Raw genomic sequence first — 23,670 nt, forward strand, 5'->3', positions numbered from 1 at the left:
CTTTGGGCCTAAATCTTTTTCCCTTTAGGCTTAGGAACCAAATCAAGTCCTTACAATTGGCGCTGTCTGTGGGAAATACTTGAGCTTTAGTGAAAACAACACTGAATCATGGTGGGCTCAGGGCTAAATTGGGAGGAGTCTGTTGGGTGCCAGCATCAAGTTCAGTTTCTCAATCTTGGGCAAAGGAGGGACTGGGAAGTTAGTGTCCATACCATACATACCAGTAGGAGCCAGTCTAGGAGTGGAAGCCACATCTTTCATGAGGCAACTACCAAAAACATGCAATTGGAGATTGATCGTTTAAGAAGAAGGTTGCGCCAAGAGTGGCATATAGGAACTCCTTCAAGTTCTAACCATTTTTTTGATGATGATAATGATCATACCTACCGGCACAGGTCAAGGACTCCTCCTAGTGAATCTTTCTCCTATGACGAGGAGCATCATGATAGGTAGGGGAGGAGAAGTCTGTCACGTAAAGGCTTGGGCAACAATGTCATGAGTAAGGCTCTGAATCAGATCTCCAAGTCACCTTTTACCCAGAGAATTGAAGGAGCGAGGCTTCCCCGGCGATTTACTCAGCCAATGTTTACCATATACAATGGTAGAACGGACCCTGTGGAGCACAAAAGCCATTTCAACCAAAGAATGACCGTTCATTCTAAGAACGAGACTTTAATGTGCAAGGTCTTTCCATCTAGTTTAGGGCCTGTGTCAATGAAGTGGTTTAATGGCTTGAAGGAGGGATCTATTCACTCTTTTAAGGAGCTTACGAGGGCTTTTGGTTCTTGGTTTGTAACTTGTAGTAGGGTTCCTCGGTCTTTGGACTCCTTGCTGTCTATGGCCATACAAGAGGAAGAAACCTTAAAGATATACTCTAACCGATACTGGGAGATGTTTAATGAAATTGATGGAAATTTCGATGACGTAGCTATAAGAACGTTTAAGGTTGGCCTGCCTGCTAAGCACGATTTGAGGAAATCGTTGACAGGGAAACCAGTTAGTAATGTGTGTCAGCTCATGGACCGCATTGATAAGTATAAGCGAGTAGAAGAGAACCAACAACTAGGTAAAGGCAAGACTAAGGTGGTCCCTCAAGATAGAAGGGACTTCAGGTTGGACAAGTATAATAGTAATTGTCATCGGCGGGATTTTTTTGAGCAATTCGGGGCTGCTGCTGCTCAAGTGGCTAACACTGTGTTCCAAGAACCAGTGCATCAAATCTTAGAAAAAATTAAGAATGAGCCATATTTTCAATGGCCAAATAAGATGGGAGAAGACTCCACAAGGCGCAACCAAAGCCTTCATTGCCAGTACCACTAAGAGCAAAGGCATACAACAGAGGACTATAGAACTTTGTGGAATCACCTGGAGCAACTAGTCCGAGGTGGCAAGTTAAAACAATTTTTGTATCACCCCAATAGACATAGAGGCCAGGTAGGGTTAGAATCTTAGAAAGACGCTTCTTCAAAACCACCTCTGGGTACAATCAATGTTATTCTTGCCGCCCTGGGAAGGACTAGTTCTCACTTCTCTAGGATACTATCCATAGCTCAGCCACTTACGGAGGACTTATCCCCTGAGTCGGAGAGGAGTAAGATGAAGGTCCAACCAGCGCTGTGTTTCTCTGATGAGGACAAGGTTGGTACCTTGCAGCCGCACAATGATGCACTGGTGGTTACCTTTAGGATAAGGGGGTATGATGTGAAGCGATTGTTGGTTGACCAAGGCAATGGGGCAGAGATTATGTACCTTGATTTGTATAAGGGGCTGAAGCTGAAACTAGGGGATTTGACCGGTTATGATTCACCCTTGGTAGGTTTTGATGGGAAGGTGGTTATACCAAAGGGCTAGATCAAACTACCAGTCCAAGTAGGGTTAGAGGTAGTAGAGGTGAACTTCATTGTAGTGAATGCTTACTCTCCTTACACTGCCATCGTGGCAAGACCTTAGCTACATGTCATAGGAGTCGTCTCTTCCACTTTACATTTGAAGGTGAAATATCCATCTGGTGAGCAGGTTGAAGAATTGATTAGGAGCCAGTCTATGGCTAGGTAGTGTTTAATCTCTGCTATTAGGCATCAGGCTGAATGTGAGCCCTTGGCCTCTACCGAGCGAGGCTTATAGTAATCAAGGAAGCTAGTGTTATTTATAGATATGGTAGTAGGGGTGAAGTGTGAGGAATTAGAAAAGGTTGTTATAGGTGATGATGGGGAGAAGTTCTTCCAGGTCGGAGCACAGCTGCCTCTTCGGGAGAAGGAAGAACTAGTGGCATTTCTTAGAAAGAATATTGATGTGTTTGCATGGAGTGCTTACGAGGCTCCTCGAGTGAGCCAGAATTTCATTTGCCACCATTTAAATGTCAACCCGGCGGCCATCCCCAGAAAGCAACCACCTCGGCGCTTGTCTAAGGAGCATTCTGATGGTATCAAGGACGAGGTGATCAAGTTTAAGCAGGCTGAGGCTATTAAAAATATTTTTTACCCCGATTGGCTGGCTAACACAGTGATGGTAAAGAAAAAGAATGGAAAATGGCGAGTGTGTGTAGATTTCACATATTTGAACAAGGCTTGCCCCCAAGGACCCCTTTCCCATGCCTCGTATAGATTAAATGGTAGATGCCACTATAGGCCATCCTCGAATGAGCTTTTTAGATGCTTTCCAAGGATACCATAAAATACCCTTGGCTTTGGATGATCAAGAGAAAACAACTTTTGTTACTCTTACTTTTGGTTTGAAGAACGCCGGATCCACCTATTAAAGGATCATGACCAGAATGTTTGAGCCACAACTATTGAGATCTATATAGATGATATGGTGGTAAAGAGCAAGTTAGAATTTGAGCACATTGGTGACTTCAGAAACATCTTTGGAATATTGAGGAAACACAAGCTGTGCCTTAATGCCTCTAAATGTTCTTTTGGTGTTGGTTCAGGAAAGTTTTTGGGATACATGGTCACTCAACGTGGAATTGAGGTCAATCTTGATCAGATTAGAGCGATCAATAGTTTGCAGCCACCTTGGAACCCTCAAGAGTTCCAAAGATTAATGGGGATGACTGTTGCCTTGAACCGATTTATCTCTCGGTCAACCAAAAGGTGCGGACCTTTCTTCCAATTGTTGAGTAGATGGAAGGGATTTGAGTGGATCGAGGAGTGCGCCTTGGCCTTTCAACAGTTGAAGGAATACCTCTCTCGACCACCCATCATGTCCAAGCCCGAGGAGGACGAGATCATGTTTGCTTACATTGCTGTAGCTCTCCATGCAGTTAGCCTAGTACTGATACGAGTTGATGATGGGGTTCAGAGGCTAGTCTCTTATGTAAGCAAGTCCCTACATGAAGCAGAGGTCCGATATCTACCACTGGAAAAAACCATATTAGCAGTAGTGCATGCAACACGTAAGCTCCCCCATAACTTCTAAGCTCACACGGTGGTGGTGTTGACTCAACTTCCTCTTCAATCCCTACTTCAGAGAGCCGATTACATGGGGAGGATTGCTAAGTGGGGTACAATTCTAGGGGCCTTTGATATCAAGTATATACTTCTCACCTCTGTTAAAGGTCAAGTTCTTGCCGACTTGGTGGCCGAGTTTGCTAAACCTTCTATAGAAGAAGAAGGGGAGAAGTAGAACATGGATGAAAAATCAGTTGGAGTGATCTCTTTACAAGAACCTTTATCTTGGAGGGTATATGTTAATGGTGCTACCAACCAAAGAAGATCCGGCGTGGGGCTGGTTATAGTATCTCCTGAAGGGATTTTTATTGAGAAATCCTTGAGGTTAGATTTCTTAGCCATGAATAACGAGGCTGAGTATAAGGCCTTGCTAGTGGGAATGACTATGGTTTAGAAGATGGAAGGAAAGTTGGAAGTGTTTTTAGATTCTAGGCTAGTTATTGGACAGGTAGGGGTGAATTAGAAGCTGGGGATCCAAGGATGCAAGAGTACTTGAGTCAGGTCAGACATTTACGATCAGGGTTTAAGTCTTTCATCTTACAACAAATCCCTAGAAGTAGAAATACTCATGCAGATTCTCTTGCCATGCTTGCAACCTCCTCGGTTCAAAGTTTGCCTCAAGCCATCCTGGTTGAAGATTTGTGTAAACTTGCTGAGGTAAGGAAGGACATGGTTCAGGTTCATCAAATTAGGGTGAGACCTAGTTGGATGGACCCAATTGTTATGTACCTCAAGGATGACATCTTACCCAAGGAGAAATGAGAGGCTGATAAGGTGCGAAGAAAAGCTCATCGTTTTTGGTTGTCCGAGGATAAAAAATTGTATAAGTGCTCTTTCTCTGGACCGTACTTGCTATGTATACATCCCGAGGCAGTAGAACCCCTTTTGGAAGAGGTGCACGAAGGGATTTATGGGAGTCATACAGGTGGTAGATCTCTATCTCATAAAGCCCTCACTCAAGGGTACTAGTGGCCAAGTATGCAAAAGGAAGCGCAAGAGTATGTGAAGAAGTGTGACCAGTGCTAGAGATTTGCCCCAACCATTCATCAGCCTGGGGGAGTCCTTAACCCTCTTTCTACTTTCTAGCCTTTTGCTCAATGGGGCTTAGATATTGTAGGACCTTTTCCTAAAGCAGCTGGAGACAAGAAATGGCTTTTGGTTGGCACTGACTACTTCACCAAATGGGTTGAAACTGAGCCCCTTAGAGACATAGATGCTAAGAGATTCGTGTGGAAAAATATTGTCACTCAGTTTGGGATTCCCTACACCCTTATCTCAGATAATGGGCTTCACTTTGATAGCAAGGCTTTCAAGAGGTACTGTTGCGAAATGGGCATTAAGAACAGATATTCAACTCCGGCTTACCCCCAGGGAAATGCGCAGGCCGAGGCTGTGAACAAAATTATAGTCAATAGACTCAAAAAGAGGTTGGACAATGCCAAGGGCAAATGGGTGGAAAAACTACCCAACGTTCTCTGGACATATAAAACTACCCCTTGTAGGTCCACAAGCGAGACTCCTTTCTCTCTGACTTATGGGGCTGAGGCTGTAATCCCCCTGGAGACTAGATTCCTAACACTGAGAACGTGTTTGTTTACTCTGGACAGTAATAAGGGGTTACTAGAGAAGAGCTTGGATCTAATTGAAAAGCGAAGAGAAGATGTCATGGTTCAATTGACATATTATCAACAAAAGCTTAAGTAAGGGTATGACTCAAATGTGAAGTTAAGACCATTAGCCCCTGGAAATTTGGTATTGCAAAAGGTTTTGGGTACTGCAAAGAACCCAGCATGGGGAAAGTTAGGACCCAATTGGGAAGGGTCATACCATATCACCTCGGTAGCTGGGATAGGAGCGTATATCTTGAAAGGTCTAGACGAAAAAATTATACCATGCCTCTAGAATGTAAATAACCTACGAAGGTATTTCTATTAATAAAAGGTATTTTTGCCATGTTTTATTTATGACATTATTTGTTGTACTCATTTTTTATTTAAGTGTTAAACAGAACCTTAGTCATGCTTGGCTCCTCGGACCACATACCTTGGGTAAATTAATACTTCTTATCATTTCTCTAAATGTTAAACAGAACCTTGGTCATGTCTGGCTCCTCGGACCACATACCTTGGGTAAATTAATACTTCTTATCATTTCTCTAAGTGTTAAACAAAACCTTGGTCATGTCTGGCTCCTCGATCCACATAGCTTGGGTAAATTAATACTTCTTATCATTTCTCCAAGTGTTAAACAGAACCTTGATTATGCCTGGCTCCTCGGACCATATATTTCTCTAAGTGTTAAACAGAACATTGGTCATGCCTGGCTTCTCGGACCACATACCTTGGGTAAATTAATACTTCTTTTTATTTTTCTAAGTGTTAAACAGAACCTTGGTCATGCTTGGCTCCTCGGACCACATACCTTGGGTAAATTAATACTTCTTATCATTTCTCTAAGTGTTAAACAGAACCTTGGTCATGCCTGGCTCCTCGGACCACATACTTTGGGTAAATTAATACTTCTTTTTATTTCTTTAAGTGTTAAACGGAACCTCGGCCATGTCAGGTTTCTTGAACCACAGGCGTTGAGGGAATTAGTAATTAGCCCAGCTATGACGGATAAGCCAAGCATTTGCAAGTAATTAGTCTAATTATGCCACACATGAGCATCACTTAAAGCATTTGTGAGTGTATCCATGATCAGATCATGAGCTGGGAGTCCTCTGCAATTCCTTAAATCTGTTGCTAAGGGGTAGGGTATGTAAAACTATGGATGGTACGTAGGGTCCTTTAAGTGGGCTATGTTTAAGGTATGGTTTTAAAGTTAATAGTCTATTTTGTTAAGATTATGAGCCTGGTTGGTCCTGCCAGATCTGTTGTTGATTGTATGGGATGTGGCAGCTATATTACCCTGATATCAGAATCAGGTTATATTTTGTTTGTGTATTAACTAAGTGTAAAAAGTATTTCTTCTAAGTTAAAAGTCACCTCTTGTTGAAAAATTTAAGCTTGGAAAGCTTCATTTATCCTGTGATTAATTATTTAAAGGATGATTATGCTGTCACTTGCACCAAAGATCATCAAAGTTAAATATGTGAGTGTGTGTTAAGTCAGATGCTATCACCCTTTATTCTTAAACTAATTAAGTGTAAAGAAGAACATAGGAAATGTCAAAATTTGCACAAAACATCTATAATAAAAAAATTTAATTGCCATTAGATTAGACCTTGAGAAAGGCAAAATGATTACAAGAGATGAAGGTTTCAGAAACAACAGTTAAAAAAAAAAAGACAATTGCTCCAAGAATTACTTAAGCTTAATTACAAGTTTATCTTTCGCTAAGGTCTTAGAAGGCTGGTCAGAAGTTTTTGTTGAAGAAGCAGGTTCTTTACCCTTGAGGTCCTCCTTGGTGGGCATAGGTAGAGTAGCAAGGACGAGCTTCATAGTGTGGGAGGCCTCTTTCTCCTTGGAAGGGTCCTTGGGGGCAACTGGAGGTTGAGTGACATCACGGGCCACTTCCTTGGTTGTATCAGCTACTTTTCCAGTGACCTCAGGCTGCTCGGCCTCCTTAGACGGATTGCCAGAAGAAGGGGGGACCTTGGTTGGGCTGTTCTTGCCAGTATCTTCTTCCTTGGAGGCAGCATCAGCTTTGGGACAGAGAAGCTGGAAACCTGAATGGCAAGAGGGTAGTACACACTCTCTGCTCTCTTTAGGGTAGAGGAGGCCTCAACCCCAGCTTGGTTGAGGGCCTCATTCCACACTTAGAGGCAATAGTATCTACATACCTCCAAGACCTCAGCCCCAAGGGCCTTATCGGTCTCTGCCACCCCTGCTTTATACCCATCTCGCTCAGCTTGGTCCTTGGCCTTCTCGGCCTCCTCCTTGGCCTTCTCAGCCTCTTCCAATATCTTCTTTAGGGGCCTTTATTTAATCTTTCGCTGTGACAAGTTCATCCTCAGCCTAGCGGAGCTTCTTGCGCTGAGCCTCCGCCTGCCTCTCCACCCCTTCTAAAGCGGCCTAGGCGCTCTTCTTTTCCCTCTCGGCCTTGGTTAGCTTGGTATTGAGCTCTTGCAACCTTTTCTTTACTACCTCGAAGGCCTTCACGGTAGCAATGCGCTTAGACTCCTCCTCCTTCATTGATCTATGAGAGTTGACGACTATCTACTCAGCTCTGTCGGTAGCTTGGACGGCCTTTTTTAGGAAATAAAGAAAAAGTAAAGAAACATCCAGGTTGGTGAAGTCAAGTATAAAAAATATATAATTAAAAAAAAAAACAAGTATATACAATGATAATAAAATAAAAAGGGTAGTTAGTAGTCTTACCAGTGCTAGGTCCTTCTTCAAAGTAAGAAAGACCTCATGCTTCCTCATTGCCTTCAGGTCGGCCATGTCCCCGGGCAGTAATAAAGCCTGCTCCACAGCATCGGCCACATAATCAGCTTTCCCTTGCTAGAAATCCTTGATGGAGGCATCGGCAGTTAAAGCAGCTTCATCCAACACCATGGTAGGAGACCACGCCGGAGCGGCTACCTGAGCCTTGGTTCTCTTCTCCACTACCGTTTGTGTTGTCTTGGCATGTTTGGCTCCCTTTTGGGGCTTGGCCTCTTTGAAGGAATGACTTTTTCCTCCCTCCACCACCTCCTTACCTTTAGGCTGATCCATTTTCCTTTTGTGATCAGCAGGGTTGGGACGTTAGGCTTGGGTGGGTAGAGGGGCGGGAAGTTTAGTCTGGACAACTTTCTCCGACTCTTGGCCTCCTGCCTAGGCCTCCATCAGGTTCTGGAGACTTGATCTGGTCCTACGTTAGATTTGCATTGCTTCCGGGATGGCAGGGTCTTCTTATGAGTGGCTAACTTGTGCTGAGGGTAGAAGGCTAAGGTCACTGACCGGGCTTTCCGAAGAGCAGGGTAGGTTAAAAACTTTAAAATCGTCTTTGAAATCCGAGATGTCAACTATTTCTTCTTCTTCTTTGATAATAGGCTGGGAAGAGGTGGCTTCTTTGGCCATATACTAAGATGGCAAGGTCACTTCAAATAAACCTTGTGGAATGAGACCAGTGGTGAAAAACCCGGAGCAGCAACACTTATCAGGGGCAAGCGTGGGTCTTTCGCTTTGATCACGTTCTTCGGCGCTTGAAAATTGGACGAGAGGGGTTTGTAGCCCAGGATGAGGTGGGTTGCCCTCAATTGACTGTCGCTGTGAACGAAGACCTCGGCTTTGAGTATATTGTCTAGGTCTGACTGGTTGACAAGATTTAGGTTGGGAATAGGGGCTTGCTTATCTACAAAGCCATTAGAAAAGAAACTGTCAGAAAAATGACATGATTCAAAGAAAAATTCAAACTGCACACACAAATAAAAAGAAACAAGTGCAAAGAATATTAGAGAGAAAAGGGGGTGACATTAGAGTAATAAACCTAGACCAAAGAACCCTACTTGGTATCCCATCTCTCGTCGGGCAATGGAGGCCATCGTGCCACTTCTCTTAGATGATTAGAAAATCTTTATTCATGCCTTTGTTGGAATCAGGGAGGCATGAGATTAGCTTAACCTCAAGAACCCTAGTATTTAAATAATACCCCTGCCCTTTTAAGAGGTGGAGGTTGTAAATCCAGTTGACATCGTGGTGGGTGAGGTTCAAGCCCATCCTCTCATTGAGGGCGTCTACACTACCTTGGATCCTAAACATGTTTGGAGCACACTGGGTGGGGGAGAGATGGTGAGCTATTAGGTAATCCCTAGTGACTCTACCTATGGAGATTCTCATCCCTACCTCTATAAAGGCAATCATAGGGATTACCACTTCTCCCTCTTGCCTCATAGCATGCCACTGCCCTTGTTTACAATATCTAATGGAAACCCTTGAGGGAATTCGGTATTGGGTTTTAAAATCTTCTATACCCTCTAGGGTGTTCACCAAGTAAGCAAATCTCCCCATATATGTAAAAGGGTTAAGAGAATTAAGTGGCCGAGGTGAAATTATACGAGTCGAGGAAAGGAACAGGGTTTAACTACAAAGAATGATAGAAGGGATTGGAAAAAGAAAGAAGGAAAAAGTCACTAGAGGCTACTTACGGAAATGTATAAAGTCTCCTCGGACTAGCTCTTGAGTTTGGAAAGTGCAAAAGTGAGATATGTGAGGTTTCTAAATAGTATTTATAAGAAAGAGAAAAGCGGGCAGGATAATTCCCGCCCAAGTTCCAAATAGAATCCTTAATCATTGGATCTTCATCGTGTTGTAAAACGTGGGAGACATGGAACTGCATAAATTTAATATAGGCACACCTCAGATGCCGAAGCGTCAGGGACGTGCGTTGGGCAATGGAAAAGGAATTTGCGTGGACAAGAAATGACGTGTGATAAGAGGAGGATAATGATAATAATATCAAGATCTCATTCTTTTCTGAGGAGCAAAAGATGGTAATTTTGAGGGGCTATTGTAGGGATAAAGGGCCCATAAGTGTATATTGGGCCATTGGCCTTGTTCGAGGACGTCTATTAGTCCGAGGACCAGGAGATAACAAGGAAGAAGTACAAATCAGAGCGTCACAGACAGTCTTTTAATGGAAAGACTTGTGAAGATAGTTTGAGGAGGAGTGCCTCCTCGGCTAAATAAGGCAAAGGTTAGAGGAATTGGCCTACCCTTAAGGGCAACATTTCGAAGGGTTCTATTGATAAGGATAAACATTAGGGAAGCAAAGGACAATAGGAAGCTAAGAAATATCTAAGGGAGAGCTACTACCACCACATTGAATGCTCTGCAGCTAACCCTCTGGCCGCATTAATGTGGAGGCGATGCCTGAACAGTGGTAAGCAGCCTTACAACTACTCCCAAAGACTTTAGGATGGTACTGATGGGACAAGGATCAAAGCCAACAGCTTGACCTACACGTGGATGATGGAGATGAGAAAAAGAGGGATATATAAGGGAGAGGAAGTCCCCTTACGGGGGAGGATCGAAAAAGAGAGGAAAAAATACTATAGTATAAGGAACAGGACTTGTAATTCAAATCAAAAGAAGATTTGGTCTTATATATATAAAAGATTTAGTCACCTTGGACGATTTACTTCGTGCAAAACAATCACATTCATGTTTTCTTTTCATCTGGGCTCACTATAGTTATCTTCTGATTCATTAAAGCCTAGTTTTCCAATCCACTCTTTACAAATTCATTATATTGGGCTTTTTGGGCCTAAATCCTTTTTCCTTTAGGCTTGGGAACCAAATCAAGTCCTTACAAGCCCAGTCATTCTGCTAAACATATATATATATATATATATATATATATATATATATATATATATATATATATAATCCAAAATGGACCAAAAATTCATTTTCATTTGGTTGATCTCCACTACCGGATTGATCGTGATCACAAGGAATTGGCTTATATTCTATTACTGTAGACAGAGGTCTCATTATTGACATAAACTTAAATTATTGCTAGATGTAATGAATTTCTGACACAGACATGTAAAGACTACTAAGTCAAATAATCTATTGTAGAAACATTGCTTTTTTATATTCTAAATATCTTTCAAGTAAATAGATTGCCAATTCCATAATAATTGAATGAGATGGGACTTCATATTCCCACACAGATTAGCCTTAAAAGGTTAAAAAAAAAAATATTGATACTAAAATTACTAAGTTGTAGGTAATGAATTAAAGAATGTCATTTTTTTTTATGACTATGCATAATAAAAATTGTCTAGAGTACATAACACACCAAGCATTGAAAAAGAATATTGTGTAATGGGTATATGTATTGAAAAAGAATTGTCTCTCAAAATTTTGTTAAAATACAATTTAGTCCCTCAAAATTTTCGTGAGTTGTTAATTTGGCCTGTGCAACTTTTTAATCTACATTAGGTCATATGCAACGTTTCAAAAGCTGAGATTATCTAATTGAAATTTTCTGTCCTGGCAGCCTGTTATCAATTTTATTTTGCAGAGTTTTGTTATCAATTTTATTCAAAATCGGATGGAGCATGTGGATTTTGGGCAGCAGGGAGAAACTTTATTATATAATTTATAAACTATAACATCATAATTTATAACATTCATCACCAACAGACCCAGTTGATTCTCAAAAAAAAAAAAACAAAGCAGCAACAGACCCAGTTAGTTGTGGAGACTGAGAATGACTTACAATATATTACTGGGGACACTAACTTGATACAAGAAAAAAAAAAGTGCTGAATTAAAAAACTAGGGTGCTACAAATTATTTGCTCCGAATCCAATGTTACAAATCATAAACTTGGCAAACTATGATGGCAACCTCCATGATAAGTCATCAGCCATGTGCACCTGTGCATCTCCGCTGAAAGAAGATAAATTCCAATATAGTAATAAGCTTTGGATTTCAAATAATGATGATGTGGTGAGTGAGGTCTTTCCAATCAGTAAAAAAAAAGGAAAAAAAAGAAGAAGATAATTATTAACTCATTACCTACAACTTAATTTGTAAATTAAATATTAACTTTTATTTTACCTTAAGAAAATTCATGGTACAAGAAAACAAATTCGTGCAATTATATCAAATCTCAACTCATTTTATATTTATGGAATTGGCAATCCATTTATTTAGGAGATTTAGAATTAACACGTTAAAAAAAAGATTTAGAATTATAAACAAGCAAGATGTGGATTTTAGTTAGCTCAACTGATAAAGTTTATTTTCTAATCATTATAGAGTGGGTGCCATAAGTTCTATAAAAAAAAAAGCAAGAAATTAATTTATTTTATTTTTCTTTTGAGAAAAAGATCATTGTTCAACAAATTAGTTAACTTTGTGATCTCCCTCGTTCCAATAGTGGAAATCACCCAAATGACAAAGCAATTTAGGCCGCTTTGGATTTTTTTGTTCTTGAAATTTTTTTAAACAAGCTATATATTTAAAGGACAAAAGACACATTTAGGTATTAATTGGGCTCATTCCTAATCCTATGTAGTATGTATAGCTGAATGACCATATCAATTTTTAAGTGGCTTCATTCTTCTCAGTTTTGCTAGGAGAAAAAAAAAAAGCACTAATATGAAAGAACGTGGCCTTCTAAATTCTAATCGATCACTATATGATTCCTTATCCCCATCTTCCCATAAACATTTGGAGTTGCCTCGTTAAGTTATATCATGTGGTCTGGGTGGATACATTACCAAATTCTATATCCCAATGAGAAAACAAAATTTACCTGTAGCTTGAAGTCGCGCGTTGCGTTGCGTTGTGTATGCTAGTTTTAAGAATGTTTTGTCGAATTTTATGCAGCTCAACTGCAACAACATTGATATTCATTCTTTCTCTTGGATATTGTGTGGAACAAGCAACTCCAATTTCAAGTATCGAAATCAAGCATTCTTGAATGTTGAAACTTCCATTTGGATCCTCATTTCGAGTGTCATTCCTTGTCTCTTCCTCTTGTCTTTCCCAAAGAAGAAAAGGATCTACAATGTCAATGATATGTTCGGGCAAAGCTGCTTTAACAAAGTCATGAAGGTTTAAATTATCTTGGTAAATACTATCAGTTGGCCTTTTTCCTGTGAACATCTCTAATAATAATATGCTATAATTATAGACATCACCATATATTGAAACTTCATTTCCCATACCATACTCTGCAATTGCAAAAAGAAAAAAAAAATTATAATATAGGCATGTTTTCATACAATTAAAAGTGGGGAAAGAAAAAAATCTAACAACTTTTAAAGATTATACCATATTCTATTTTCCAGATATAATACATCCTTACTAAAACTTTCTTTTCATGCTTGAAATAATAGTAAGGAACCATGGGAGAGAAGGGAAAAAAAACTTAAGAATTAAATATATACCTGGAGGAGTATAACCAATTGTTCCTCTAACCCCAATGGAACTTGATTGATTAGTAGAACAATCCTGGGTAGCATCATGAAGGAATTTTGCCACGCCAAAGTCACCTACATGTCCAACCATTTCATCATCGAGAAGAATATTGCTTGGCTTGAGGTCACAATGAACAATTGGTGTCTGGCAATGATAATGAAGATAATCCAATGCACTAGCAACATCAATGGCGATATTCAGTCTTTGGAGAGGACTCAACTTCCTTGGTTCCTCAAGAGCCTCATTTGTTCTTGGAGTTGGATGTAACCACTCATCTAGGTTGCCATTTCCTAAGAACTCATATACCAAAGCTTTAAAATCACGACCTTGATAATCAATACCGGAACATGTTGTGAGTACCTTTACAAGATTTCGATGTCTGATGTTTCTTAGAATTTCACACTCGGCCACGAAACTTTTGGAAGCTCCATGACGCAAAAGGTTAAGCACCTTGATGGCAACCGTATGTCTACCTTGATCAAGAATTCCTTTATAAACGGACCCAAAGCTACCCACACCAATTAAATTAGTAGAAGAGAATCCATTGGTTGCATTTAGGAGACTTTGGTAAGATACATTCAAATTTGAATCACTTGAGGTACTTCCATTCCTTTTCTTTAGTAAAGAATAAAGAAATAGAAGCAACAAAATCAAAGTTACTCCAAAAAGCCCAGAAGCTGTTGAGATTATTATCTTCAAGGTAAGAGTCATCTTCCTCTTCTTGGAATTTAAGTATTTGCATTTAGGAAGTTGAAACTCAGGTATGCCTCCACAGAGTTTACCATTTGCCTTAAGCAAAGTTGCACTCACGTTTTTGAAAACTCCCTTTGTTGGTACCTCACCCTCAAACTGGTTGTAAGAGAGATTCAATATTTGCAAATCCCAAAACTCCAAAAATTTTGGAATATTACCAGACAAATTATTGTTCGATACATCTAGAACTTTAATACCTCTCAATAATTCCAAAGATGAAGGAATGACTCCTTGGAAGAAGTTTCTTCTCATGGCTAGAAATTCTAGCGTCACACAACTTCCAAGAGTTGTTGGGATTGTACCAAACATCATGTTTTCAGAAATGTCTAATTGTTCTAAATTTTTTAAATTTCCTACTTCTATGGGAAGGACACCTGTCAATTGGTTGGCTTTCAAGTCTAGAATAATGAGGGAGACTGAGAGAGCAATAACTTCCGAGGCTATGGTACCACTAAGATTGTTATTATTAAGATCAAATCTTAGCAAATTTTGGCACTGACCTAGACTTAAAGGGATGCTGCCTTGAAGGTTATTATTTCTTAAATTCAAAATTATCAGAGCTGTTAAATTTCCAAGGGAGGATGGAATGTTTCCAGAAAATTTGTTTTGGGATAAATCTAAATATTGTAACTTATGAAGAATTCCAATTTCAAAGGGAATATTACCTGATAATTTATTGTTCCAAGTCCGCAAGTCCTCCAAGTTGATTAGATTTCCTATCTCAGCAGGAATGTTTTCTGATATTTTATTATTGTCTAGATAAAAAGCGGAAAGAATAGTTGAGAAGTTGCCAATGCATTTAGGCAACTTCCCCCTAAAGTTGTTGCTATTTATTTCCAAAAAGGTGAGATAAGTAGTATTTGTCAAAGAACAGAGAAAATTCAAGTCATCTGTTTCCCCACTTCCAAGATGGTTGAGGAAAAGGCTTAAAAATGTCAATCTATTTAGCTTCTCCAAAGAAGGAACTTTTCCACTTAGTTCATTAATTCCCATTTCAAATCTATCTAGATTTGTGGCATTAGATATTGAAACAGGGATAGATCCAGTAAATTGGTTGGCAGCAAAGATAAATACTTCAATATTTGGTAGAGTGATACCAACGTCGAATGGAAGAGACCCCTGGATTTGATTTCCAGCTACAGCAAAAGTCAATAAAGAAGAGAGATTGTACATTGAGCGAGGAATGGTTCCAGAAAACCTATTAACCTCCACACTAATAGCTGAAAGTTTCATCAATTGACCAAAAGAATTAGGGATACTCCCACCCAAATTATTATAATATGCAGAAAAAGATTTTAAAAATGATAAGTTCCCGAAAAAAGGTGAGACAGTTCCTGTAAGATTATTCATATTAATAGAAAAGAGTTGGAGTTTTGTCAAGGAGGTAAGCGTAGTAGGAATTTCTCCTACCAATTGGTTATAACCAAAATGAAGGGCGACAAGGTTGTTGCAACCAGATAGATTGCTCGGAATTTCCCCCTGTATTGTGTTATTTTGCAGTTCTAAGACTTGCAATCTAGTCAAACGACCAATTTCTGGAGGGATTTCTTTATGAAGTGTGTTGTTTTTTAGGCTTAGATTCCTTAAAAAACTTAAATTCCCAACATATGGAGATATAGAGCCTACCAGTTCTAGAGATTGCAAGTTCAATACGGTGACCCTTTGGTGTCGGCGGCCACATGTAACCCCTTGCCATTGACAAAAGTGGATGCTGTCATTCCAAGAGCTCATAACCCTAAAAGGATCATGGATTATCTTGGCTTTGAACTCAAGCAGTGCCAAACGGTCCGTCTCATTATTCCCGCTGACCACTGAGGTGACAAATATGCCCAGGCACCAAAGAAGAACAAAAGCGTGCATGGAAAAAGATGAAGATGGAGCTGAACTCATTTGCAAAAGCCCCATGCACTATCTTTGAAGGAACTTAGTTTAGCTAAACGTTCTGGTGATTATATTTTGAAGGAAAAAGATTAGTTTACAAACAAGCAACTGTGTATGTAGTCCAGAGAGAGGGCTGATTTGGCTGTGTAGCACCTTAAGAACAAGCAAATATATAGCACGGGCAAGGAGAAAATTGGTGCAAGAATTTCAGTGTTCGGACCCACTCCAAAATTGCAAGAATAACTAGAGGGTAATATTCAGGAAGCATATTGAAAAAAGTGTAAAGGACACTTTCCCCAATTTTTTTTTTTTTTTTTTGGATGGTGGGAGAGTGAGATTTCTTAGTTAGAAATATCACCAAACGCCAGCTAAGCTATAAGGTTTTTAACTTTGCACAATTGTAAAGTTTGCATTTAGATTCAAACATAGCAATTTTTGTCTAACTTTTAAGGGCATACACCGGTAAAACCCAGCTTTTTATAATGAAAACTTTGCAGCCGATTCTTATTTTTATCAATTTAATGAAAATTTTATTTTATTTTGTTTGTTTTTTTATTTTTATTTTTGAATTTGTATCTAGACTCACACCTTCACCATTTTGTTATATATATATATATATATATATATATATATATGGAAGTATTGTCCTGGCTTTAAATTAGAGTATTTCATATTCCATATTTATGAGACACCTTGAAAATTTCATAAACCTATGGTGTGGTGAAATAAATATGAGACTTCAAAGTTTATGTCACGTCCCAACACAATAAGTACTCCACCACCAGGGTACTTTCATGGTGTCATTTGTATTAGTTAAGGGTGGATATTGAAATTATTAATACTTAATAGTGACAAATTACAATACATCATTTTATTTTTTTGTCAGCATTTTTTAGCTCTTATAATTGTGGTAAATTACAATAGACCATTATTATTATTAATATTATTATCGTATATTAATTTTACCATAACACGGTATTCCAATCCAAAAAAAAAAAAAAAATTGTTTGCCACAACACATTTCTACTAATTACTTTCTTCTTCTTTTTTCCTTTTGGTTTTACATAAATCAATATAAATAAGTTGCCAATATTATTTGCAAAACAAATTTTTAAAAAATAATAGCATATCAATCCAAAATAAAATATGTGTCATCATTTCCCCAAACCTCAAGAGAGGGGATGAATGCAAATATCCCAAATTGGTATCAAGTCGCTACTATTTGTTACAATAGTTATTACTATCATTTTTTAATGGAACCCAGCATGAAAGAATTAACGGTGTAAATGTTCTCATTTTATTAATTCAATTATATATATATATATATATATATATATATATTCTCATTTTTGCGGCAAACTGTTGGTCAAAGATAAACTAAATAATAAATGTTATTTTTATACATCTCAACATATACTATATAATATAAAAAATAATAACAATAACAAAAACTAAATGACAAATTATTCTTTTTATAATAGATAACAAAGAACATGTTCCAAACGTTTAACCATAAAACCCATAACATCTTCTCTTTCTATATAGTGGAAAGAAAAAATATTATTGTATTCATACACCCCAAAACTCTCTAAATTAATGCAAATGAAAATGAGATTGTTTTTGGAAGAAAAGTACCTTTTATTAAGGATATATATATATATAACCAAAGATAGTTGTGCGTAAGTTTGTTTCTCCCACGTTGCTTAAAAGAATGTGTTGTATGAAGTTACCAAGACTTTTTAGTAGAATTTGTGGCGTGACTTTATGTGAAATCACATTTCCCTCGCTTTTATGTGAGTGTGGGTTTTCTTCTTAAAAAAAATTAATATGAAAATGAATATAATTTGTAGACTTCAATCACATTATAAATGAATATTTGAATTACCTTTAAAAAAAGTTCCTTGATATGAAAATGAATATAATTGGTGGGTTTCAATCACGTTATGAATGAATATTTAAACTGATTTTTTGTAATTTGTGACATTTTAGTTTGTCAACTCCATATAATAAAGTTATAATATTTTTATAAAAATATATTTTGAATGTTCCTAAAATTATTGAGATATATATGTTGCAAAATAATGAATAATAAAAGAAAAAAAATGATACACTAACACTTAATGAGCATTTATACTTGAAAAAAAAAATTGAGGAGGGCCATTACCTCAAATATTCACTCATTATTTAGAAATTTTAAAAATAAAATAGAGGGAGAGGGAGCAATTTTGAAAAAGACAAGGAGGGTTAAAGATTCAAAATTGATTGCCTTATTCTAGCTCTAACCAAACACGATTTCAGAGTGAAAATAACAAGATGATATTAGGCATTACAACTGTCACAACTACCGTCATCTAAAAGTGCTGGTGCCTTTCAACATTAAAATTAAATTAAAATGGACCACTAGCTTTTGTAAAAGTCGCATGGTGGGGGTAGACTATGAACTGCAGAGTTAATACGGCATGCAAAAGATAGATATATATTTAATGTCAACCTATCGAAAGAAAAAATTGTCACAAATTTTATGATCTAAGACATGTTGATTGATGAGTTTATGAGAGTTTTCTTTAAATATTTTTATAGGAAATGTAGGGATACAAATTTTTTCTCAACTTGTTATTATAGTAAGTTTTATTATTTTTGAATATCTTTACAATTTAAAATGAGATTTTTCATATTTAATATCATTCAAATAAAGGTTTTTAATAAAATATCATTTAAATAATATTTAAAAATTTTATAATATTATTTTTTATTAAAATATTTTCTTAATATTTGAATTTTACATGAAATTCATTTTTATCATTAAATATTGAAAATTGAAGGAGCATAATTTTTTTTTCAATAGTTAAGAGATAAAAAAAAAATTAAGTGAAAAAGTGTAAAATTTTAATTAATTTAGATGTGAAAATCGAATTTTTTAAAATTTTATGGACAAAAAATGAATGCAAACTTTAGAGATGAAAACAATATTTTTAGCCAAAAATTTATATTTTATAAATATTATAAATAAAAACTATCTAATGGATATTTAAATAAGAAAAGTGTCACTTAAAATTATCACGTTGAACCTCAAACTGTATCAACTGTCAACTATCAAGTTGCTCTTGTTACAACGATTTTTACTATCATATTTTGTTTTTATAGATAATATTTCGAATTTATAGTGTTTGGTGTTCATTCTATGATAATTACTTTTTATTATTAGGTCAAAATACTCATTAGTTATTTTTATCATTTTTGAATAATGGAGTCGGGCATGAAAGCAAAGCTGTGAACGTAGTCTCATTTCTGCGGCTAAACTACTCAAGCGTACCCAGTTGGTCTAATGGTCCTCAACTTTCTAAAAATCCAGAGCTGGTTTGTAGCCATAAGTTTAGTCCTCTGCCTTCATCCTTACGCATTTTTCATCTAATCAAGATATTTTTGTAAATCTGTAGGGGAGTTGGTATAGCAAGACAGGTCTTCTTTGTCATGTCGTAAGGATAATAATACGCTAGGTGGGGAGTTATTGTCAATGTCACTGTCTCACGGATGCAGAGAGGATGATCTAGATATGTTTGAATTTGAAATCTTTGCCACCAAAATTTCAATGGTCCTTGCTAAGTTTTCCTGCATTAAACATGAAAGGTTATTATGAAGAAAGAGATTTGAGAGCAGGGGTTTACATCATAGTGCCAAGTGATGGGGACGAGCGTGATAAATTGGGGGAAAATGGGAAGAAATAAATAGCTAGCTGAGGGGATAAGGTAAAAACTAAAAGGTGGAAAAAAATAAATATGACCAAATCAGTGAAGAAAAATATGTGGAATAAAAGAAAAATAAATATGACACTTGTAGATTTAGAAGGTATAGAACCTCTCAGATCTCACGAGAGTAACTCACAAATCTTCCAAGAGTCTTCAAAACATAGTTGGAGTTTTCATTTTATACTTAGGAATGTTGGATTGAAACCCTAAACGTTTTTGTGGGCTTGGGCCTAATTTAAATTCTGTAGAAATTATTTTTTTGTGATTTTCGATCGGTCAAGCCTAATCTTCGATTAATCGAGCTTCACTGAAATTTAATTCTTTTTCCTGCAGCTTGAATATTTTTGAGACTTGACATAAAATACTTTGAGCAATGTCTAACACTTATTCTAGACATGTTTTTGTCTTCGGTTTGCCAACATATACAAATTAGGACTCTAAACATTTAATTCTAAATCTTTAAAACCTAACATTGCAATCTTTAAGGATAGTATGCATACAGTTCTTGCATGGGAGCTTCAACTTTGGGTAGGCGTGGAGTTGTGAAAAATATTCTCCTAACATTAGTCATCCACTAATTAATATTGTTTCCACTTTGGTTACATATAATAATAATAATAATAATAATAGTCTCTACCTTAAAATGATTAAGATTTTCTTGAGCAAAAAATCTCGGACCCACACACTTTGACATAATTTAGATACATGACAAGGGAAAAATAGGTTTTCTTTTTTAGTAAATATTAGTGGTGGGCTTGTATATAAATGATATGGTCCAATCACACATTTACAAATATGTAAATCATTAAAGTGTGAACAAATGTGTGTCAATAGAAGAGGTGTTTTCTTAAGATATCCTAGGGAAAAAGAAGAAGAAACATTTTTACTTTGGATTCCATACTTTTTGTTTAAACCTCAAATTTCAAGGTCACGCCTAACTATGTTGAATTTATGGTGGGAGTTGGTAGGAATTTTGCTGTCATTAGAAAGAATTATTTATAGAGGCGAGCTAAAAGTCATAGATTGAGATATGTATTGAAGAATTGAAACAAATTGGAGTAATGAATTGTATAGGACCAAACTGGACGGAAATGGTTGTATGTTATCTTTGTTGTTGAAGGTGATGAAAATGACATGTGTTTCTCCAAGTAGGAGTGGAATTGGGCTCTTCAACCTTATCTTGAAAACTTATATATATAATGGATGGAAAGAAAAAGTTGATATGATCGTTGGTGTCGGCTAGGCTCAACATAACTGTAGGAATAATGAATGATAAGCTTTAGCTTAAGATATTTTATGTGTAACCATTTTGGTCCAATTCTCTCTCTCTCTCTCTCTCTCTCTCAGAAATGAAATATACAAGTCACTATTGCTTATGCAACACGATTTTTTTTTTTTTTTTATATATTTCTATTCAACTTCCAATTTTTTTTATTTATTATTTCTTTGTGTTTCTCAAGGGTGAAGAAAGAAACTGAATCATGCATAGTGTGTAAAACAGAGCATGAAATAGATAATCAAGTGTGAGTATTTTGAGAAATGATTAACTAAAATAAAAAGACAGTTTTTTTCATAAAATAAACAACAATTTTTACATAAGTTGGTGTGAATGCCCTTATAGTATAATTTATTAAACAAGAAAAAGAACAAATTACTAAAGAAAGGAATTAGAGCCTTCATTTTCCACTTCCTCAAGGCAAAAATCTGGAGAAATTACATTTTTAACTCCCTAAATTATAGTCCATATTACACTTTGCACTATAAACTTTTCATATGCACGTTTTGCACCCTAAATTATAACATTTGTTACACTTTGCTCCCGACGTTAAGCTTGCTGTTAACTTGAATGGAAATCCAAAATTTATGGTGTAAAGTGTAATCATAAGTTTAATTTAGAGTGATAAAGTGTAACTTATTTTTTGTTTTTAAAGCATTGGGAAGAGGTCAATTAAGTCTTTTAGCGTAATGTCATACTTTTCCATCCAAGTTAACAATAATATTAATGTCAAGGTGCAAAGTGTAACAAGAATCATAGTTTAGAGTGCAAACCGTGCATTCAAAAAGTTTAGGATGCAAAGTGTAATTAAGAATATAGTTTAGGGTAGTAAAATGTCATTTTCCCCAAAAATCTAGAATAGAATAGGTGATAATCATTGCATCTATAGTCCTTACATGTTGTCTTTTATCCCTTTTCAAGAGAGAAATAATATTTTCCACTACTTATTTAATAATGTTACAGGTATGATAATTTTCATAGTATTTTTCATAGCAGTTGAGTTGGTGAATTTTTTATAGTTCTCATATGGATTCGTGACTAACATCACTTTATCACCTTATCACTTCAGCAATTGTGAAATTTTTTGTGAATTTATGCTTTTTGCAACTTTATTTTCACAATTGTTGATTTTTTTAAAAGGAAATTTTGTTATAGTTTGTTGTGATTTGAACATCACTTTCACCTTGGTCTAGCACTAAAACCACTTTTATTGTGAAACCAAACCCATGCTAATAAGAAAAACTAGAAATTACAAGTCAGATTTCATTTTATTCAATATAAATTATGAAAAAATATCAATATATCATCCACATCAATAAATTGTGAAAAATGTTATAATAGAAGTTTTGTATGAAGCATTATTATTTGATAAAACAATCTAAAATAGTTTCTAACCTCACCGACTCTTGCTCCACTCCATGTGCAAGTGCATGGGCTATGTTGTTTCCCTTCTTTCGTGTATGTCTATATGACCACTTGAAGCACTTCATCTCCTCATTAATATCGTCTATAACTAGTCCCTTTGAGTGATCTTCCCGTTTTGTTAAGAGCCACTGTTATGGTTTTCAATTCTCTTCCAGGACAATCCCTGATACACCTATTTCTTTCGCAAAGATCAGAGCATTGCTCTCTTCCTGCTGCCATAGCCTCCACTGCTTTTGCATCTTCCACATTGGTGTGCCTTTCACTAAGAGCTACAATCATTTAGCCTTCACTGTTTCGAATAATCACCCCAAAGCCAGCTTTGTTTTCATCTTTGAAGATGGCCCATCAAAGTTGGCCCCATAGACTCCATTTCCAATGGAGCTTCCCACATTGTGTTTGTTTGTTATTCCTGCTTAACTTTTCATTGACTTGGGGTTTCATTTGTCAGGTTTTGATTCTCACACATCCATTATTCCACATCTCTTTGTTCACATCCGCTTGATATGTTAAAGAGTGGTTTTTAAATCAATTACGGATGTGTGAAATAATGGATCTGAACTAGTGTGAAAGAATATTTTTTCTTTTCTTGCCCCTTGCAACTCATTTTCATGCTTCTAGATTATCCAAGCTATTATGACAAAGAGCTCTAACCGATCTGAAGAGTTTACACTTACTTCTTCCATGCGTAACTTCTTGTTCTTGTGTCCACTTATGCCCCCCTCTAGCTTCTGCATTCCTTCTCCTTTATCAACATAGAATACACACTTTGATTATGTAGCTACCACTTAGAGTCATCATCCAAATCTATTTAGCTTCAGGTAACCTATAGCTCAATGGAATTTCCTTTATTGCTTTTCATCTATGTCAATGTGGCATGAAGATGTAGTCTATCAATCTTCGATTCTACTCTGCTGCTATGTTCATCTATGATCAATCAGTGAGCTCACTACAGCTTCGGGGTGGACCTTTATTGGTGAGACTAGCATATAAGGCATTGGGGTGGGGAGCTATTTGTCACTCCTCACTTTCCTTCCATCACCCATCTCATACCTATACTGAGCACCATTCGGGGCCCCAAAGATAATTCTCCAAGCATATGAACTAGCTCCATTCATATTCGCCTCCATAAATTTGCTTGTTAGAAAATATCTAGCTTTATTTACTCTATAAAGAAGTGAACGGCTATCACTCATTAAAACTGCCACCCTATTTGCTAGTAAAGCTAAATTAAACTCACGAAGTGCTTTAAATCCAATTCCCGCTTGTGACTT

General features: G+C 36.9%; 2 protein-coding genes across 4 annotated transcripts; one reads left to right on the top strand and one right to left on the bottom strand.

The window, feature by feature from the left end:
• The first annotated feature begins 495 nt into the window (after positions 1-495).
• LOC142616792 (uncharacterized) lies at positions 496-1,851 on the top strand. The gene is made up of 2 exons (XM_075789571.1): positions 496-1,209; positions 1,555-1,851. The coding sequence occupies exons 1-2, from the start codon at positions 496-498 to the stop codon at positions 1,849-1,851; spliced, it is 1,011 nt and encodes a 336-aa protein (XP_075645686.1).
• A 9,619-nt stretch (positions 1,852-11,470) lies between these two features.
• Positions 11,471-16,082, bottom strand: LOC142615472 (putative LRR receptor-like serine/threonine-protein kinase At3g47570). Of its 3 annotated transcripts, none has more exons than XM_075788210.1 (3): positions 13,288-16,082; positions 12,651-12,933; positions 11,471-11,779 (listed from the first exon to the last, which is right to left on the bottom strand). In XM_075788210.1, exons 1-3 carry the CDS (start codon positions 15,974-15,976, stop codon positions 11,725-11,727), a joined length of 3,027 nt encoding a protein of 1,008 aa, XP_075644325.1. In that variant the 5' UTR covers positions 15,977-16,082; the 3' UTR covers positions 11,471-11,724. The 3 variants fall into 3 exon arrangements, with proteins under 3 accessions (XP_075644325.1, XP_075644324.1, XP_075644327.1); XM_075788209.1 differs by having other exon boundaries at positions 12,651-13,071; XM_075788212.1 differs by lacking the exon at positions 11,471-11,779 and having other exon boundaries at positions 12,684-12,878.
• Between the last annotated feature and the right edge of the window lie 7,588 nt (positions 16,083-23,670).

This window comes from Castanea sativa, chromosome 11 (genome assembly GCF_040712315.1).
Source record: "Castanea sativa cultivar Marrone di Chiusa Pesio chromosome 11, ASM4071231v1".
NCBI lineage: Eukaryota > Viridiplantae > Streptophyta > Magnoliopsida > Fagales > Fagaceae > Castanea > Castanea sativa.